This window comes from Acipenser ruthenus, chromosome 38, assembly GCF_902713425.1.
Source record: "Acipenser ruthenus chromosome 38, fAciRut3.2 maternal haplotype, whole genome shotgun sequence".
NCBI classification, from domain to species: domain Eukaryota; kingdom Metazoa; phylum Chordata; class Actinopteri; order Acipenseriformes; family Acipenseridae; genus Acipenser; species Acipenser ruthenus.
Window position 1 is genome coordinate 4,660,581 of NC_081226.1, and position 16,447 is coordinate 4,677,027.

The window sequence follows — 16,447 nt, forward strand, 5'->3', positions numbered from 1 at the left end:
TTGCCTCCAGATCAGAGGTTTTGCCATCAGATCAGAGGTTTTGCCTCCAGATCAGTTTTGTAGGAATGGGTAGAGGTACATTTTTAATGAGAGGATTTTGTAAAGGTATTTTTTTTCTGTCTGAAAACATCTTTTCCCTAGGATTTATTGATAATGTGCAAGTCCTTCCTTTACTAATATGGTCGGATGTGCTTTGACATCATGCCTGTAGCTGCAATCACTTTATTATTATTAATATTATTTATTTCTTAGCAGACGCCCTTATCCAGGGCGACTTACAATTGTTACAAGATTATACATTATTTCACTTTATACAGATATCACATTATTTTTACATACAATTACCCATTTATACAGTTGGGGTTTTACTGGAGCAATCTAGGTAAAGTACCTTGCTCAAGGGTACAACAGCAGTGTCCCCCACTGGGGATTGAACCCACAACCCTCCGGTCAGGAGTCCAGAGCCCTAACCACTACTCCACACTGCTGCCTATAGATCACTGATTTCTATAGAATTTCTCCAGACTTAAAATTAATTTTAAGTGCAACAACATTATAAGGTTATTATTTGTTTATTTAGCAGACAGTTATCTAAGGCAACTTACAGAGACTAGGGTGTGTGAACTGTGCATCAGCTGCAGAGTCACTTGCAACAACGTCTCACCTGAAAGACAGAGCACAAGGAAGTTAAGTGACTTGCTCAGGGCCACACAATGAGTCGGTGAGTGAGCCGGGATTTGATCCAGGGACCTCCTGGTTACAAGCCCCTTTTTCTTTAACCACCAGAACACACAGCCTCCCATACAGCTGGTATTAGGGCCCCTAGTCTGTGTTACATAGAATTGGAGTGAGGCACAGGTGGGGGCCTAATACTTGTTGCAGAGGAAGTTAATTTAGTTGTAAGAGCCGTGTTTAGAGAGTAAGTAATGGGGTTCCATAAAGATACAGCGTGGCACGCCCCCACGTGTTGCTACAACCGTTTAAGTAACCAACCTGTCATTTCTATTCATTATTAACATCCTTACAACTTTTTACCCTTTAAGTTCTGTTTCAACGTTCTTTTCAAAATGTCAGCTCTAGTGCACTGATCATGTAAGGATTATTGCCCACATTGTCAAATGGGGAACACAGCAATAACGGTCCATGATGTGGTACGCTTACTGTTTTTTTTTCAATCGCTTTCTGCAGTGATTTAGAGGACAGATCTCAAACCCCAGTGCAATAAGTGGACATTTTGAAAAGAGCTTTGAAACAGACTTTAAAGTTTTATAAGGTTGTTAACAATGAAAAGAACAATTACAGGTACGTTATAATATCTATCTATCTATCTATCTATCTATCTATCTATCTATCTATCTATCTATCTATCTATCTATCTATATATAAATAATAACAATCTGGTTCTCTTGCCTTTTTCAATGAATATAATTTAATTCATAGAGAATAAAAACATACCAAGTTAACAACTACCTAGCCTAAGTTTAATTAATTGTTTTTGTAATCTACCAGCGGCTTCTGTTGCAGTCACATCGCTGATAATAATGTTGTCCTTCTGGAGTGCCTCTGAATGCTTTTTAATTTGTTTGTTTTTTAAACCATTTAAGTGCAAAACCATAACAAAACTTGTATACAGGCTTTATTTTTTTATTATTTGCCTTGCGGTTGCCTTTAATTAATTTCTCTGCACGTACTGCTACTTTGTATATGATGTAGAATACGTGATTGTAAACATCTAACACAAGTACGTACAATACTCTTTCAAATAAACGTGATATGATTTTGAATATGTGCTTCTTAGGGTCGGTATTATTGTCATTGCTCGCGCTCCGGCACCTCTTTCTTTAAAAATTAAGCACTGCGTGCACGTGTTAGGCCTTGTCAGAGAACAGTCTGTTGTTGCCATGGGACCTCTACAATAAACAGTGTCCTATTACAATGTACAAACTCGCTTTTAATATTGCTCTCTGAAAACGATGGAGGATTTACACGTTACAACAAGCCAAAAATAGACCACATTCCAGACTGTTCAAAGTTCATAAATCGTGTTTGTTCAACATGAGCGAATGACTCAATACTGGAAATCTTAGAAAGATGGTATTTATTAAGCATGCAACAAAATAAGTTTGAAAATCACACAAAACAGTTACATAATGTCACATTAAAAGCATTACACTAAGAACTAAGGTGTTAACAACAATTTACCAAAGAAATATTAGTACATACTGACACAACAACAAGGGATCGCACAATACCTGAATAGATGTTTAAGAGTATTGTTACCTGGCGTGGAAAGCCGTCACTTTCAGCGTTCTGTTACCTTGTAACTCTCAGAGTGTCGGGGCCCCTGACCTAGATGGATAGATACGGAGAGCTGAGGGCTACAGGTGCATCTGAGCAAGCAGGGATCAGAGGAGCAGGTATCCAGCGATCAGAAATGCGGTCAGGAGATCAGGGAGGCCAGTATCCAGCGATCAGAGGGACTCAGCAGAGCGGTCAAGGGATCAGAGGGGCTCAGCGGAGCAGTCAGGGGATCAGAGGAGCTCAGCGGAGCGGTCAGGGGATCAGAGGGGCTCAGCGGAGCGGTCAGGGGATCAGAGGGGCTCAGCGGAGCGGTCAGGGGATCAGAGGGGCCCAGCGGGGCAGTCGGGATCAGAGGGGCTCAGCGGAGCGGTCGGGATCAGAGGAGCTCAGCAGGGAGGTCAGGGCATCAGAGGGGAGCAGGTGTCCAGTCAGGGCATCAGAGGGGAGCAGGTGTCCAGTCAGGGCATCAGAGGGGAGCAGGTGTCCAGTCAGGGCATCAGAGGGGAGCAGGTGTCCAGTCAGGGCATCAGAAGGCATCAGAGGGGAGCAGGTGTCCAGTCAGGGCATCAGAGGGGAGCAGGTGTCCAGTCAGGGCATCAGAGGGGAGCAGCCTCAGCGGTCCAGTCGGCATCAGAGGGGAGCAGTCTCAGGTGTCCAGTCAGGGCATCAGAGGGGAGCAGGTGTCCAGTCAGGGCATCAGAGGGGAGCAGGTGTCCAGCCAGGGCATCAGAGGGGAGCAGGTGTCCAGTCAGGGCATCAGAGGGGAGCAGGTGTCCAGCCAGGGCATCAGAGGGGAGCAGGTGTCCAGTCAGGGCATCAGAGGGGAGCAGCCTCAGGGGTCCAGTCAGGGCATCAAAGGGGAGCAGGTGTCCAGTCAGGGCATCATAGGGGAGTAGGTGTCCAGTCAGGGCATCAGAGGGGAGCAGGTATCCAGTCAGGGCGTCAGAGGGGAGTAGGTGTCCAGTCAGGTCATCAGAGGGGAGCAGGTGTCCAGTCAGGGCATCAGAGGGGAGCAGGTATCCAGTCAGGGCGTCAGAGGGGAGCAGGTGTCCAGTCAGGGCAAGGAGCTAATGTTTACAGTCGGCTTTTATACTTTTCAAGCAAAGATTATTTGAATTTCCCACTGCATGCTCCGATTTGCTAGTTTGTGGCTGAATGGGCTCGAAACCTTGATTGATCCCTCCCCCCCCTTCCTCTGTCTGATTAGTTCATTATCATAATCTGGAAAGGGGAAACTTTTAAAACATGCATAACTTTAGCTAAATAATTCTGATTTTATTCTGAATTCCTGTTATTTTTAGAATAAGAAATTTCATTTCTTTAGGCACCAAATATGTCGGGTTGCGACTTTGGTTAGACATTGCAAATAGTTTAATTCGCTTTGGGATTTATTACCTGGGTTATTCTATGCTTGTTAGGCAATTTAAGAATAAAAACACTTGCATCTTGTACTCGTAGTGGTATTAAGTCAATATGATGTGAATTTTGTCTTAAATCTCTTGTTTTCTTTAAGCTTTTTAAAGTGGTCATTTTTCTCTTTCTTTCAGGCTCTGTGTTAAACCACCTCTCTCTCACTAGACTGGGTAATTCAATCACAGAGACGGGTTTGATTATCCTTTTGTTTCCTGGGTGCCTGATGCATTCAAGGTGTTAGATTGATCGTTATCGCTAGGCAAAGCTAGACGCATTAGATTAAAGTTAATTCAATTTAGCTTTCTGTAAAAATATACAATATCCACAACATTTGCAATATATTTGCGATGACAACGTCTATATGACCTACAAGGCACAGGTGTCGTTGTCCATCCATCAACAGTCCAAAGCACCTTTGACCATTGGTTCAAATGGTGCGGTAGCTTGAAGTACAGGGGTGCTGTGACTCTTATGAGCTGTGTGTGTGCACTGCACTGCGCCCTCTTCACATTGCTTTGGAACACAGACGATAATAGACCAATCAGAGTTGACTGTCACAACAGTGGCAGGATACTTTATACTGTAAATCACGCGGTGGTAATCTCGTGAGAGTTGGAACGCATTATAAGCAGGTGTGTACAGTAGAACGCTTAATGAAAATGTCCCCAAAAAAGAATATCATATTTTTTTGTGAATTCTTCAGTGGCCCCACCTGCTAAAATCAGCTCGTCACGAATGCCGCTAACTGTGGTTGCTGGTTTGTGGAGCAATACTGAATACCGGCTCGGTGGCATTGTGGATGCGCCAGGTGTCCATTCTCTAATGAAAAACCCAGCATGACACCAGAGCACAAATCACCCTTTGAAGTCTTCTGACCATCCTTGTCTTCAACGACTACTGTAAATAAGAGAACTGTTCAGCGTGTTTTTACAAGTAAATGTTTCTAAATTGCAGTATTTAAGTGGCTCATAACAGTGTATGCTACTTTCCGATTAGTTTGCGCTATACGTTTTATGGTTAGCATGTTATTATTTATTATTATTATTAGTTTATTTATCAGACGCCTTTATCCAAGGCGACTTACAGAGACTAGGGTGTGTGAACTGTGCATCAGCTGCAGAGTCACTTACAATCACATCTCACCCGAAAGACGGAGCACAAGGAGGTTAAGTGACTTGCTCAGGGTCACACAATGAGTCAGTGGCTCAGGTGGGATTTGAACTGGGGACCTGCTGGTTACAAGCCCCTTTCTTTAACCACTGGACCACACAGCCTCCATGTTGTAAACATTGTAGCAAGGACAGGGGTTAAACATTTTTTTTACTTAAATAGATAAACAGGTGATGGTGCTGCTTCGTTTTATCAACATGTTTAACACATAACATAAGAACATAAGAAAGTTTACAAACAAGTGGAGGCCATTCAGCCGATCTTGCTCGTTTGGTTGTTAGTAGCTTATTGATCCCAGAATCTCATCAAGCAGCTTCTTGAAGGATCCCAGGGTGTCAGCTTCAACAGCATTACTGGGGAGTAATGTTGTCTCTTTTGTTTTATACTTTTCAACTTAAAATATAAATCACGTTTATTGTTTATAGTCAACCTTTAGGAATTTCTAGTCGCATACGTGCGCCTAAATTAAAATGTATGTTCGCACACGCATTTTATTTGTTTCATATGCAGAAACTGTTGGGATATTTTCATCTGTGCTACTGGACGACACAGAAGGCTTTCCCCATCAGCCGAAACAAAAACTGTTGTATGCTTCTATGCTAGTGCTTGTTCTGATCGCGATCCACGTATTGGCCACCGCTGTATTAAACCATTTGGGCCATTTTGTTTTAGATTTAGATTTGTCTACTTTTGGCTTCCATCATATACAGGGCTTACAGTTTTGTTCAATGGCTTTCAGCACCCCCACTGTAAACACAGCGCCACTGCGTAGACTCCTCTGATTTGTAAATAACACCTGCTTCTTAACGTTCCACTTTCAGAGTCTCTTCTTCAGGGGTATGTAGACATTTAAGAAACACGTGTTACTGTCTGATAAATTTGCACCCAAACTTTTGCAGCCAACAGGCAGTTCTGGGAGCTGGAAGTACAGTATTTGCAAACGCATGATTTCACCAGTGAATGTAGCAATCATAACATTGTACAAGGACTGGGGCAAATTGAGAAACCGGGTGAAACACAAAAAAACCTCAACATTTTTTTTTTTTTTTTTTTTTTTTTTTAAGTTTTTTTGACTGGCACTAGCACTTTATACACAACTATATACACAAACAAACAAACATCTGGACACGTAGTAAACATGGCAGGAGGTCTGGCTTCACATTACACCATGTACTGTTAAGGATTAAGTCTATATGCGCTGTAGTGCAATGCTAAGGATCTTTAGGAGGGCTTCTGTTTTTTTCTTTTGTTTTTTTTTGGTGCTTATTGATCTATTTTTGAGTTTTATGTCAATCGTTTTTGGGGGGGCTTTCGCTTTGTATATACTGTATGAAATTATTGTTTTCTGTTTGTTTAAAACATGCTTGGGTGTTTTTTTTATGTCACAGTACAGTAACTCGACAGACAGTACTTGCACGTTTAGTTGTACCTTCTTTCCTTTGCTGTCTTCCACAACAAAATCCTTATGGTCACGTAACAGGCACATTGTTGTGAGGAATCTTGCAAGCGGAGTCCAATAGAAATGTAGGAATGTGCTGCCACTCAGTAGTTGTGGTGGGTTTAAAGTATTCAGAACGAATCCATGTTCGTTACAAGTCAGGAAGGAGGGGCATTGCTAAGCTGCACTGGGAAAGGTAGTTCTGTTTTAGTTTTTTTGTACTGCAGTAGTGTTTTTTTATGGTAAAGGGGTGAAGTCCACGTAAATTGAGTAACCCTTTCCAGTGTTTACATTTTTGTATCGGGTGTTTTATCGGTTAAAATCGAAAATCAGAAGCCCTAATCTTTAAGGTTATGTCAGTATTTTTTGTGATCACGTGACCTCCCTGCAATAGCCTAACGCTGTTTCTCCAAGTTACTATATATAGAGATAAAGATAGAAATGCAGTTGTTTTAAATCTCCTGACTACTAGCAGATAATATTAAATATGTTAAAGAGCTCCACGCCAGGTAACTTTGATATTGCATTATGCTGGTGCAGTTATGAAATGCAGTGAAAGCAGGACTTCACTTCATACTTTCCTAGAGCTTTGTGTTCTGGCCGGCAGAGCAGAGCACGCATAGTGTGCAATATTGAATAGCAAGTAATTTAGTTTGGGGGAACTCAGTAGAAAAATATAGAGGCAGTCTTTTAAGTGAGACCAAAAAATGTATTATGATTTATGAATTTATAGTGTGTTAAATATTGAGAGCAGTGTTTAATGTGTTTAATATTGAGAGCAGTGGGGATGCCTGGGTCGGTAGAATGCTTGTGTTTAAGATTGAGAGCAGTGGGGATGCCTGGGTCAGTAGAATGCTTGTGTTTAATATTGAGAGCAGCGGGGATGCCTGGGTCAGTAGAATGCTTGTGTTTAAGATTGAGAGCAGCGGGGATGCCTGGGTCAGTAGAATGCTTGTGTTTAATATTGAGAGCAGCGGGGATGCCTGGGTCAGTAGAATGCTTGTGTTTAATATTGAGAGCAGCGGGGATGCCTGGGTCAGTAGAATGCTTGTGTTTAAGATTAAGAGCAGTGGGGATGCCTGGGTCAGTAGAATGCTTGTGTTTAATATTGAGAGCAGTGGGGATGCCTGGGTCAGTAGAATGCTTGTGTTTAATATTGAGAGCAGTGGGGATGCCTGGGTCAGTAGAATGCTTGTGTTTAATATTGAGAGCAGCGGGGATGCCTGGGTCAGTAGAATGCTTGTGTTTAATATTGAGAGCAGCGGGGATGCCTGGGTCAGTAGAATGCTTGTGTTTAAGATTGAGAGCAGTGGGGATGCCTTGGTCAGTAGAATGGTTGGTTGATCATTTGATCTTTAATAGAATTTTGCATTTGTGGATTCTATTATTGCCTTTTTGTTTGTGGATTTTAGTGTCTGTTTCTTATTTTTAAAACAATTGTCAAAACCTCAATAAAGGAAGAAAAAAAAAAAGTGTGTACCTTAACATTAAGACTGTGTACTTCACTGGGAGACCCAACGTTTCAAAGTTTGAGCTGAGTCCTGGACCCTCAACTGGAAAGCATTTTGGAGAGCCCGGGGTATAATGGTATAATTAACAGGTGGTTAATTAAAGACCAGAGGAAACGTTTGGAAAATATGGCCACAGAACTCTCAACTTTAGCAACTCGAATTCTGGGTTTTGACTCTGATTTTGAAATAAGAATTCAATATTGGAGGAGCAACAGAACCCAGAACCACTCAGAAGGGCTGCAGACATCACCAAATAACAAAAAAACAAAATGGAACATGCTGAGAACCGAAAAAAAGTGTTTCCGCAGGGAGTCCGCAGGTTGCACTGTAATGAATGTGTATGGAACCTGTGTGTTCCACAGTATCAGAGAGGACACGTGAAACACCTGCACTCCGTGAACAGCAGGGGTCGCCATTGTATTTAGAAAAAAAATACACTTCGTATCTACAGGACTCCCCTCTCTTTTCCTATCCCTCCCTTTCCTCTACATTCCTAATCAGACTAAATAGTGAAACTTGACTCTCTGCCTCTCCCTGTCTCTCTCTGCCTCTCTCTCTCTCTACCTCTCCCTCACTCTCACTGCCCTTCCCTCGCCTTTTCAGGTGCAGTCAAATTTCTAGTAGGTAATGCCCTTTAATTGGAGTTATATTGCCTTATTAACCCCCCTCTCTCCCGCCTCTCTCTCAGGGTGCTCCAGTTCATGTTGCTCCACATCAAGTACCTGTACGGGATAAAGATTGATGTGAAGGGCTGGGAGAACTTCCCTCTGAAGGAGCCCTACGTGGTCGTGTCCAACCATCAGAGCTCCATCGACCTGCTGGGTAAGACGGGGGGAGAGGGGGACTGGGGGGAGAGGAGAGATGCGGAGTGGGGGAAGAGAGAGGCGGACTTGGGGAAGAGGCGGGAGGAGAGAGGGGGAAGGGTAAGAGGGGGAGGAGAGGGGGACTGGGGGGAGAGGAGAGATGTGGAGTGGGGGAAGAGGCGGGAGGAGAGGGGGAAGGAGGAGAGGGAGAAGGAGGGAGGGGGAAGAGGAGAGAGGGGGAAGGAGAAGAGGGGGAGGAGAGAGGCAGACTTGGGGAAGAGGGGTATGGGGAAGGGGGTAGGAGAGAGGGAGATGGGGAAGAGAGGGGAGAGGGAGAAAGAGGGTGGGAGGAGGAGGAGAGAGTGGTGGCTACCCACCAGAGCTCCATTAATGTATTGGGTAAGAGAGAGGGGAAAGGAAAAGGGGGGGGGGGCGGTTGGGCTTGCAGAGTAACAGTTGAAACAGACCACACAAGTGCATCAGCATTACCTCACTAGCACCTCCTAACACAGCTCAAATGGGCTCTTCTGTAGTGAAGTTAAAAAACGAAAATGAAAAAAGTCTTTAATCCGTTTCATCTGCTTGCAATGGAAAAGAACCACTTCAGAGGGGGTTGTACTGGAATGTGAGGCTTCCCACTGACATTGTCCAAATACCAGTCTGATTACACTGGGCTGGATGCAAAATTAGAAACACCTGCCAGAACACTGTCAATAGGGTGGGTCTATCTGATAGCACAGGATCCTCTGAAATAACAAAACAAAAAGATTATACATTGGCTTGCAGTGGTGCTGAGTAGAGGTCTGCGTGGGCCTACATTTAAAAGCCGCTCCGAACCCGACCAAACAAATCTGAACCCGACCCGAGCCCGAGAACTTTGAAATATTTACATACCGACCCTCTCCACAAATATCATAATTCCAAACATGCGCTATTGAAACCAAATACCTTCCGTGTAGAGTCTATTCCCAATTTCCACTTAAAGCGTAAATAAAGAAAGAATCCCTCTCAATTAATCAGATCTCATTTACTTCCTTTCCAATAATCCAACACTGCGTGATTTAAAAAGAAGACAACAACAGGCTTCTTCAAAACTTTACCATAAGCAGCTGCACATTAAGATGCTCTTGCAAATTCTCATACTCATTTTGGACAAGCCAATATCGTATCAAACCGCAAAATTAACGTTCAACAAATTTTACACCATGACAAGGGCTTTTAAAACAGCTACAGGACAAACACATCCCTTTGTGTGCCGCTGCAGAGATGAATTTCCTGTCATATTTCAGTAATATTTTGCAATATTTGCATTGTACAGCCACATGGACTGTTACTATTGCTGAATACAACAGTGTCGTAATTTTTCCAAACAGTAGATTTAGACGCACCCTTCAGCACCGGAACGCTCCACTGCTGCACATTCTCATGTGGATAGCAGTGTTTTATTACTCGGCATTTAGTCACTCTTTACATTTAAGCAAATGCATATAGTTTTACTGGACAAATACGTTTTGTATCATTAGTTGGAACAAAACCGATTGTGAGCTATCAATCGGGCGCTGCACTTTTTTTGTGTGTGTGCATTTGTATAAGACTGACTGTTCAAATTCGGTGGCGTTGGTGTTAAGACCGCCCACGCAGCGTTTGACAGGCGGCACAAAATCTCAGTTTATCAGCCGAGATGATTATTGGTTGTTAGTTACATTGGAAATTAATTATATCCTGTGGTTACTTAAAAAAGCCCGGCCACGCAGCATTTGACAGGCTGTACAAAACGTGACAATAAGCGGGTTTGTGAGGTGATATTGAGAGAACCTATGGTGCATGGTGAGTGGTTTTTGAAAAATTGTGATAATAAACAGGGTATGATATTAAGTGAGGCGATATAGAACAGGCTCACCTGTATTTAATATAGAAAATGTCTCCTTCGTACAATGTTTTGGTTAACTGACGTGCACGTCCTCGCCACTCACACAGCGCTTCACTCACTTTAGGCAGGCAAAAAAAGAACCAGAAAGTGAGTTTTAGGAAGCGCTGGCACAGTGCAAGAAAAAAATACTCACTTCAAATTAAAAACGCCATAATCAACTCACTGATAACACACTGACCCGACCGACCGGAGCCCGAACTATAACATACAAACTACACCCGACCCGACCCGAACCCGACACTTTCTATCAGGTCCAGTCAGGCTCGGGTCGGGTAACAAGGCTCCAGTGCTGACTCAAACTTAAAAGAAAACTGAGTCAAGCAGACAAGCGTTTCAGCTAGTGCTTTCATCAGTGTAATGTGTGTGAGAGCGATTAGAAGTCTTGTTTGTTTTTTGAGTGGCTCTTGCAATATTATAGGTAGATTGACCCAGGAGATTGACCCAGAAGTTCACTCTATCAGAAAATATATAAATATCTATTTTTGTATTATTATTTTTAATTAGAAAAAATTAAACTGGCACTGCTTTTTGGAGCGTGATCTGAGAGGCAGGAGTTATTTATTTTTCTTTCTATTCAATTTCCAGTAATTTCAGCCCGACGCAGACAGAGTAATTTCCAAAAGCCTCCATGCCGCCATGCTCCCTGCCTCCTACCACTTCTATACAGAGAAACCTGATCTCTGACAGTGCAATTAATCGCCAGCATTTGTATCCAATATACAGTCGCAGCTGGCCTCCTTATTGAAATGAAAACGTGTTTAAAGCTGCAGCACTCCCACAATTATTATGTTCAGTTTGTCACAATGTGCAGTTCCGTCTTTGTGTTGGTTTACTGCATTCTTCCATATATATTAGCCAGAATAGTTTATTCTTGTCTGGGTACAGCAGAGCTAGTGTGAGTGACTAACCCTGCTCAAACTCCTGGCTCCTGATCATTTCAATAATAATAGACATCATTGAGGGGAGTTCTGAACCACAGGACTGAGTGCAGCACGGCTAGTGCCAGTTTCTATGCTTGTAACTTGCCTGCAGCACAGCAGATGGAGCATGCAGATCCAGCAGAGCCTGTCCTATCCAATCCTGTAAGATCCAATCCCCTCTGTTAACCGATGGACCTCTAGCATGTGTCATTTACACAGGCTAATACCAACTGAACGCTAGTGATGGGAACTGATCAATGCACATTTCATTATTTGGCTAGCACAATACATTCAACTCATATTAGTACAGAATGGATTAAGAAAAAAAAGTGTTTGGGAATTCAGTTTCATTTTGTACACGGTGCCACTTCACGTAAACTGCCCAGTTTAACCATTTTCAATAAAAATTAACAAAGCAAGGAATTGATATAATTACTGTACTGTTAAAAATCTGAAACAAGATTTTTTCCACGACTTCCAGAGGCAGTTTGTTTTTGTGTGTGCTGTTCTTTTGTTGGTGTTATTTTTCTTAAACCCATTTCTGTCTCGGGTTACACGGTGCAAAAAAAAACAAAAAACCTGTCGGATTACTTTGGCATAGACACAGAGAGCACGGTAAGAACTGCTTTTGGAATGCTGTTTTGTAAATTGCCAATTGCTGTATTACAGTGCTTTGTTTTGCAATAATATTCACAGATTGTGCTTTGTGTAGTGCACGTGCAGTACTGTGGTGTTTCAGACACTGATGTACCACACATTGTTATTGTATAATACCCCAACGTTACTAAAGCAGCTGTAATGTAGTATAACACCTCCCTCTGCTAGGATATTTTCACATATCCGATGGACATTGGATATGACAGGTTCTACTGTATTGTGTGTTTGTAATGCTGTTGTGTGTGTGATTGCCTCTCTGTCTCTCAGGTATGATGGAGGTGCTGCCCTCACGCTGTGTCCCCATTGCGAAGCGGGAGCTCATGTACGCCGGCACGGTTGGTCTGGCATGTTGGCTCGCCGGCGTGATCTTCATAAACCGCAAGAAGACGGATGATGCCATCAGCGTGATGTCAGAGACAGCGCAGACCATGCTCAAGGAAGACGTGAGTCCTTAAAGAGAGCAAACGACATGACCCTGCACAGAGCACTGAACCCCGACATGACCCTGCACAGAGCACTGACCCCCTGCATGATCCTGCACAGAGCACTGACCCCCTGCACAGAGCACTGACCCCCTGCACAGAGCACTGACCCCCTGCATGACCCTGCACAGAGCACTGACCCCCTGCACAGAGCACTGACCCCCTGCACAGAGCACTGAACCCCTGCATGACCCTGCACAGAGCACTGAACCCCTGCATGACCCTGCACAGAGCACTGACCCCCTGCATGATCCTGCACAGAGCACTGACCCCCTGCACAGAGCACTGACCCCCTGCACAGAGCACTGAACCCCTGCATGACCCTGCACAGAGCACTGACCCCCTGCACAGAGCACTGAACCCCTGCATGACCCTGCACAGAGCACTGACCCCCTGCATGATCCTGCACAGAGCACTGACCCCCTGCACAGAGCACTGACCCCCTGCACAGAGCACTGACCCCTGCACAGAGCACTGACCCCCTGCACAGAGCACTGAACCCCTGCATGACCCTGCACAGAGCACTGAACCCCTGCATGACTCTGCACAGAGCACTGAACCCCTGCATGACCCTGCACAGAGCACTGACCCCTGCACAGAGCACTGAACCCCTGCATGACCCTGCACAGAGCACTGACCCCCTGCACAGAGCACTGAACCCCTGCATGACCCTGCACAGAGCACTGACCCCTTGCACAGAGCACTGAACCCCTGCATGACCCTGCACAGAGCACTGACCCCCTGCACAGAGCACTGAACCCCTGCATGACCCTGCACAGAGCACTGACCCCCTGCATGATCCTGCACAGAGCACTGACCCCCTGCACAGAGCACTGACCCCCTGCACAGAGCACTGAACCCCTGCATGACCCTGCACAGAGCACTGACCCCCTGCACAGAGCACTGACCCCCTGCACAGAGCACTGAACCCCTGCATGACCCTGCAGAGAGCACTGAACCCCTGCAGAGAGCACTGAACCCCTGCACAGAGCACTGAACCCCTGCACAGAGCACTGAACCCCTGCATGACCCTGCACAGAGCACTGAACCCCTGCACAGAGCACTGAACCCCTGCACAGAGCACTGACCCCTGCACAGAGCACTGACCCCTGCACAGAGCACTGAACCCCTGCACAGAGCACTGACCCCTGCACAGAGCACTGAACCCCTGCATGACCCTGCACAGAGCACTGAACCCCTGCACAGAGCACTGAACTCTACATGACCCTGCACAGAGCACTGAACCCTGCACAGTGCACTGAACCCCCACAATTGGAAAAGTATTCTTCCAGATATATAATAAAAAGAGGTAATATAATTTATTTTAAAGATGGTTAGCACTACCAGTGATAATGTTAATAAGGCTAATAAGAGGTAATAGAATGGATTTTAAAGAAGCCTTGGTTAGCACTCCTTTAAAGGGAGGCCAGAGTTAATGCAAGTGGTGCTGATATGTTTAAGGGGTGACATTTTGAAGCCCTGTTTAGTGTTCCTTCAAGCAGTGTTAATGTCGCTGGTGCTTGGGAGAGGCGAGGCAGCATGTTGTAAAGCGTTGGCGTGATGCGCTGTCCGTCTGGTCCTGTGCAGGTGCGTGTGTGGGTGTTCCCTGAAGGCACTCGGAATCAGGATGGGTCGATGCTGCCGTTCAAGAGAGGAGCCTTCCACCTAGCAGTGCAGGCACGGGTGAGCCACTGCATGGGCGGGGTGTGGTTGGGGGGTGCTACAAACAACCATGGGAGGGGGACTCCAGGGATGGAAATAAGACTGTAATTGCATAGCAGTTTCACCCATTCCAGTTTTCACTACGAGCTTGATTAGCCCCAGTGTATACAAGCTCAGGTGTGTCTTATTAAACTCGTAGTAAAACTCAGAATGGATCAAACTGCTATGCAATGGGAGCCTTATTTCCATCCCTTAATTGAATTCTATATCCTCTCTCAGGGTAGCTCATGAAGAGTCTGGGCTGTGCTTGTTGTCCAACAATCAGAGGGCATCCTGGGAAATTGAGTTCTGTTAAAGGGTACATCAGCATTGCATGAAAGATAAAACATCAGTGATGCCACCTTGCTGTTCCCAATGTATTTAGTCATTGTATAATAATCCCTATGCTCCCAAACATCTGCATAGTGCCACACTGCTATGTCCAAAATCACTGTTCTCGAGCATCTCTTCTGAGCCAAAAAACAAGACCTCCGCATGTACCCTCACATGTGCTCTGAAACGTGCCGGCGCATGCCCATGAAGCATTGTATAAGCTGCAGTCTGTGTGACAAACATGGCCTGTCTAATTTTAGATAAGGATGGGACTTGTGCCTGGTTTTGTTTTGTGCAGTAGACATCTTTCACACTGTACATGTTTCCTTCACATGTTGGATTTTGATGTATTATGATTTAATGTTGCATTTAATAAAAAAAAAAAAAAAAAAAGCAAAAAAAAAAAAAAAAATCTGTGCTGCGCAAGTGATTGCGGGGAAAAAAAAACCCAAGACGGAGTTGTTCTGATTTCCAACTAATGAAGGGACCTGCCCACAATTATAGCAGCACTGTGTTACTTCAATATACGTCCCCAAAGTCTTAGATACAGCTCCAGCTGATTCGGAATGTTTGCAGAATGGACACGTATCAAATAAACTAGAAAATGAGATTCTGGAAACTATGTGTTTCCTTTCAGAATGAGGTCTTTGAGGATGATTCGACCTAAAAAAATAAAAATGGTTTCATCCTTCGTATTTGGTTTTCATTTGCATTTCCTGACACAACACATGCACAATCATCCACACACCGTTGAGTGAGAGTCAAATTCGGCCACAAATTCCATCTCCCTATCGGTTTCTGAACAATCTGATGTTGAAATACTGTCTGGCATTATTTCGGACGTTCACTGTGTAAAGTCACACTGTGTTGCTGAGGAAAATTTGAATTTAAACTGTTAATGACACAACTTCGATATTTACAAACGAAAGCACACATGATGCATAATTTGTTATACGGTGTAATGTTCCATTATAATAATGGATAAGCACAAAACAAAAGCAGGTACAAGTTCATTACTTATGGAAAATTAGACGGGCCATGCTTGTCACACAGACAAGTGTGTTTCCACACGGAGGTAATATAGCTTACACAATGCTTCATTGGGCATGGAAGTCTTGTTTTTTGGACTCAGAAGAGATGTTTGAGAATAATGATTTTGGACATAGCAGTGTGGCATTATGCAGATGTTTGGGCGCATACAGATTTATACAATGACCAAATACACTGGGAACAGCACGGTGGGATAGTCTGTTTTATCTTTCATGTAGTGCTGATGTACCCTTTAAACAATCTAAAGGCACACTGGGAAATTGAGTTTAGTTATACATTGAAAGGGTATCTTGGGAAATTGAGTTCTGTTATACAATCAAGGGGTACCCTGGGATATGGAGCTCTTTTAAACAACCAGGGGGAGGCTCAGACTGAAATGGAGTTTATTTTTTGGCGAACGTGTGGGGGGGTCTTATTAATCTAACTTAGTGGCCATGAAGCTACAGGTGCCATTGAAATGCCATACTAACACCCGACTCTTCTAATGACGGTGGCGTTTCCTAGATCCACTAGGGGGCAGATTAATAGGGGGTGCACTTGGAGGTTTGACATGATTCTGAGAGCTCTTGAGGCCACTGCGTTTGCATTAAACTGTTTAAAAAGTCACCAGGATGTGATGAGAGAGACGGTGAGATGCACAAAGTGAGACTCCAACAACAAGAAGACTGTTTGAGTTGGGTGATACTTCACACTCTCAGTGGCTCTGTGTTCTTCTATATCGGATATCTGTGCTCACAC

General features: G+C 44.2%; 1 protein-coding gene across 1 annotated transcript in view; it reads left to right on the top strand.

Annotated features, from left to right (window-relative positions):
* The window catches only part of LOC117433920 (1-acyl-sn-glycerol-3-phosphate acyltransferase alpha-like), a 32,100-nt gene that overhangs the window by 3,160 nt on the left and 12,493 nt on the right, over window positions 1–16,447 (top strand). The window contains exons 3-5 of the mRNA XM_059009119.1: window positions 8,522–8,655; window positions 12,411–12,586; window positions 14,213–14,308. Coding sequence (XP_058865102.1) covers window positions 8,522–8,655; window positions 12,411–12,586; window positions 14,213–14,308 — 406 coding nt within the window. The remainder of the gene's footprint in view (window positions 1–8,521; window positions 8,656–12,410; window positions 12,587–14,212; window positions 14,309–16,447) is intronic.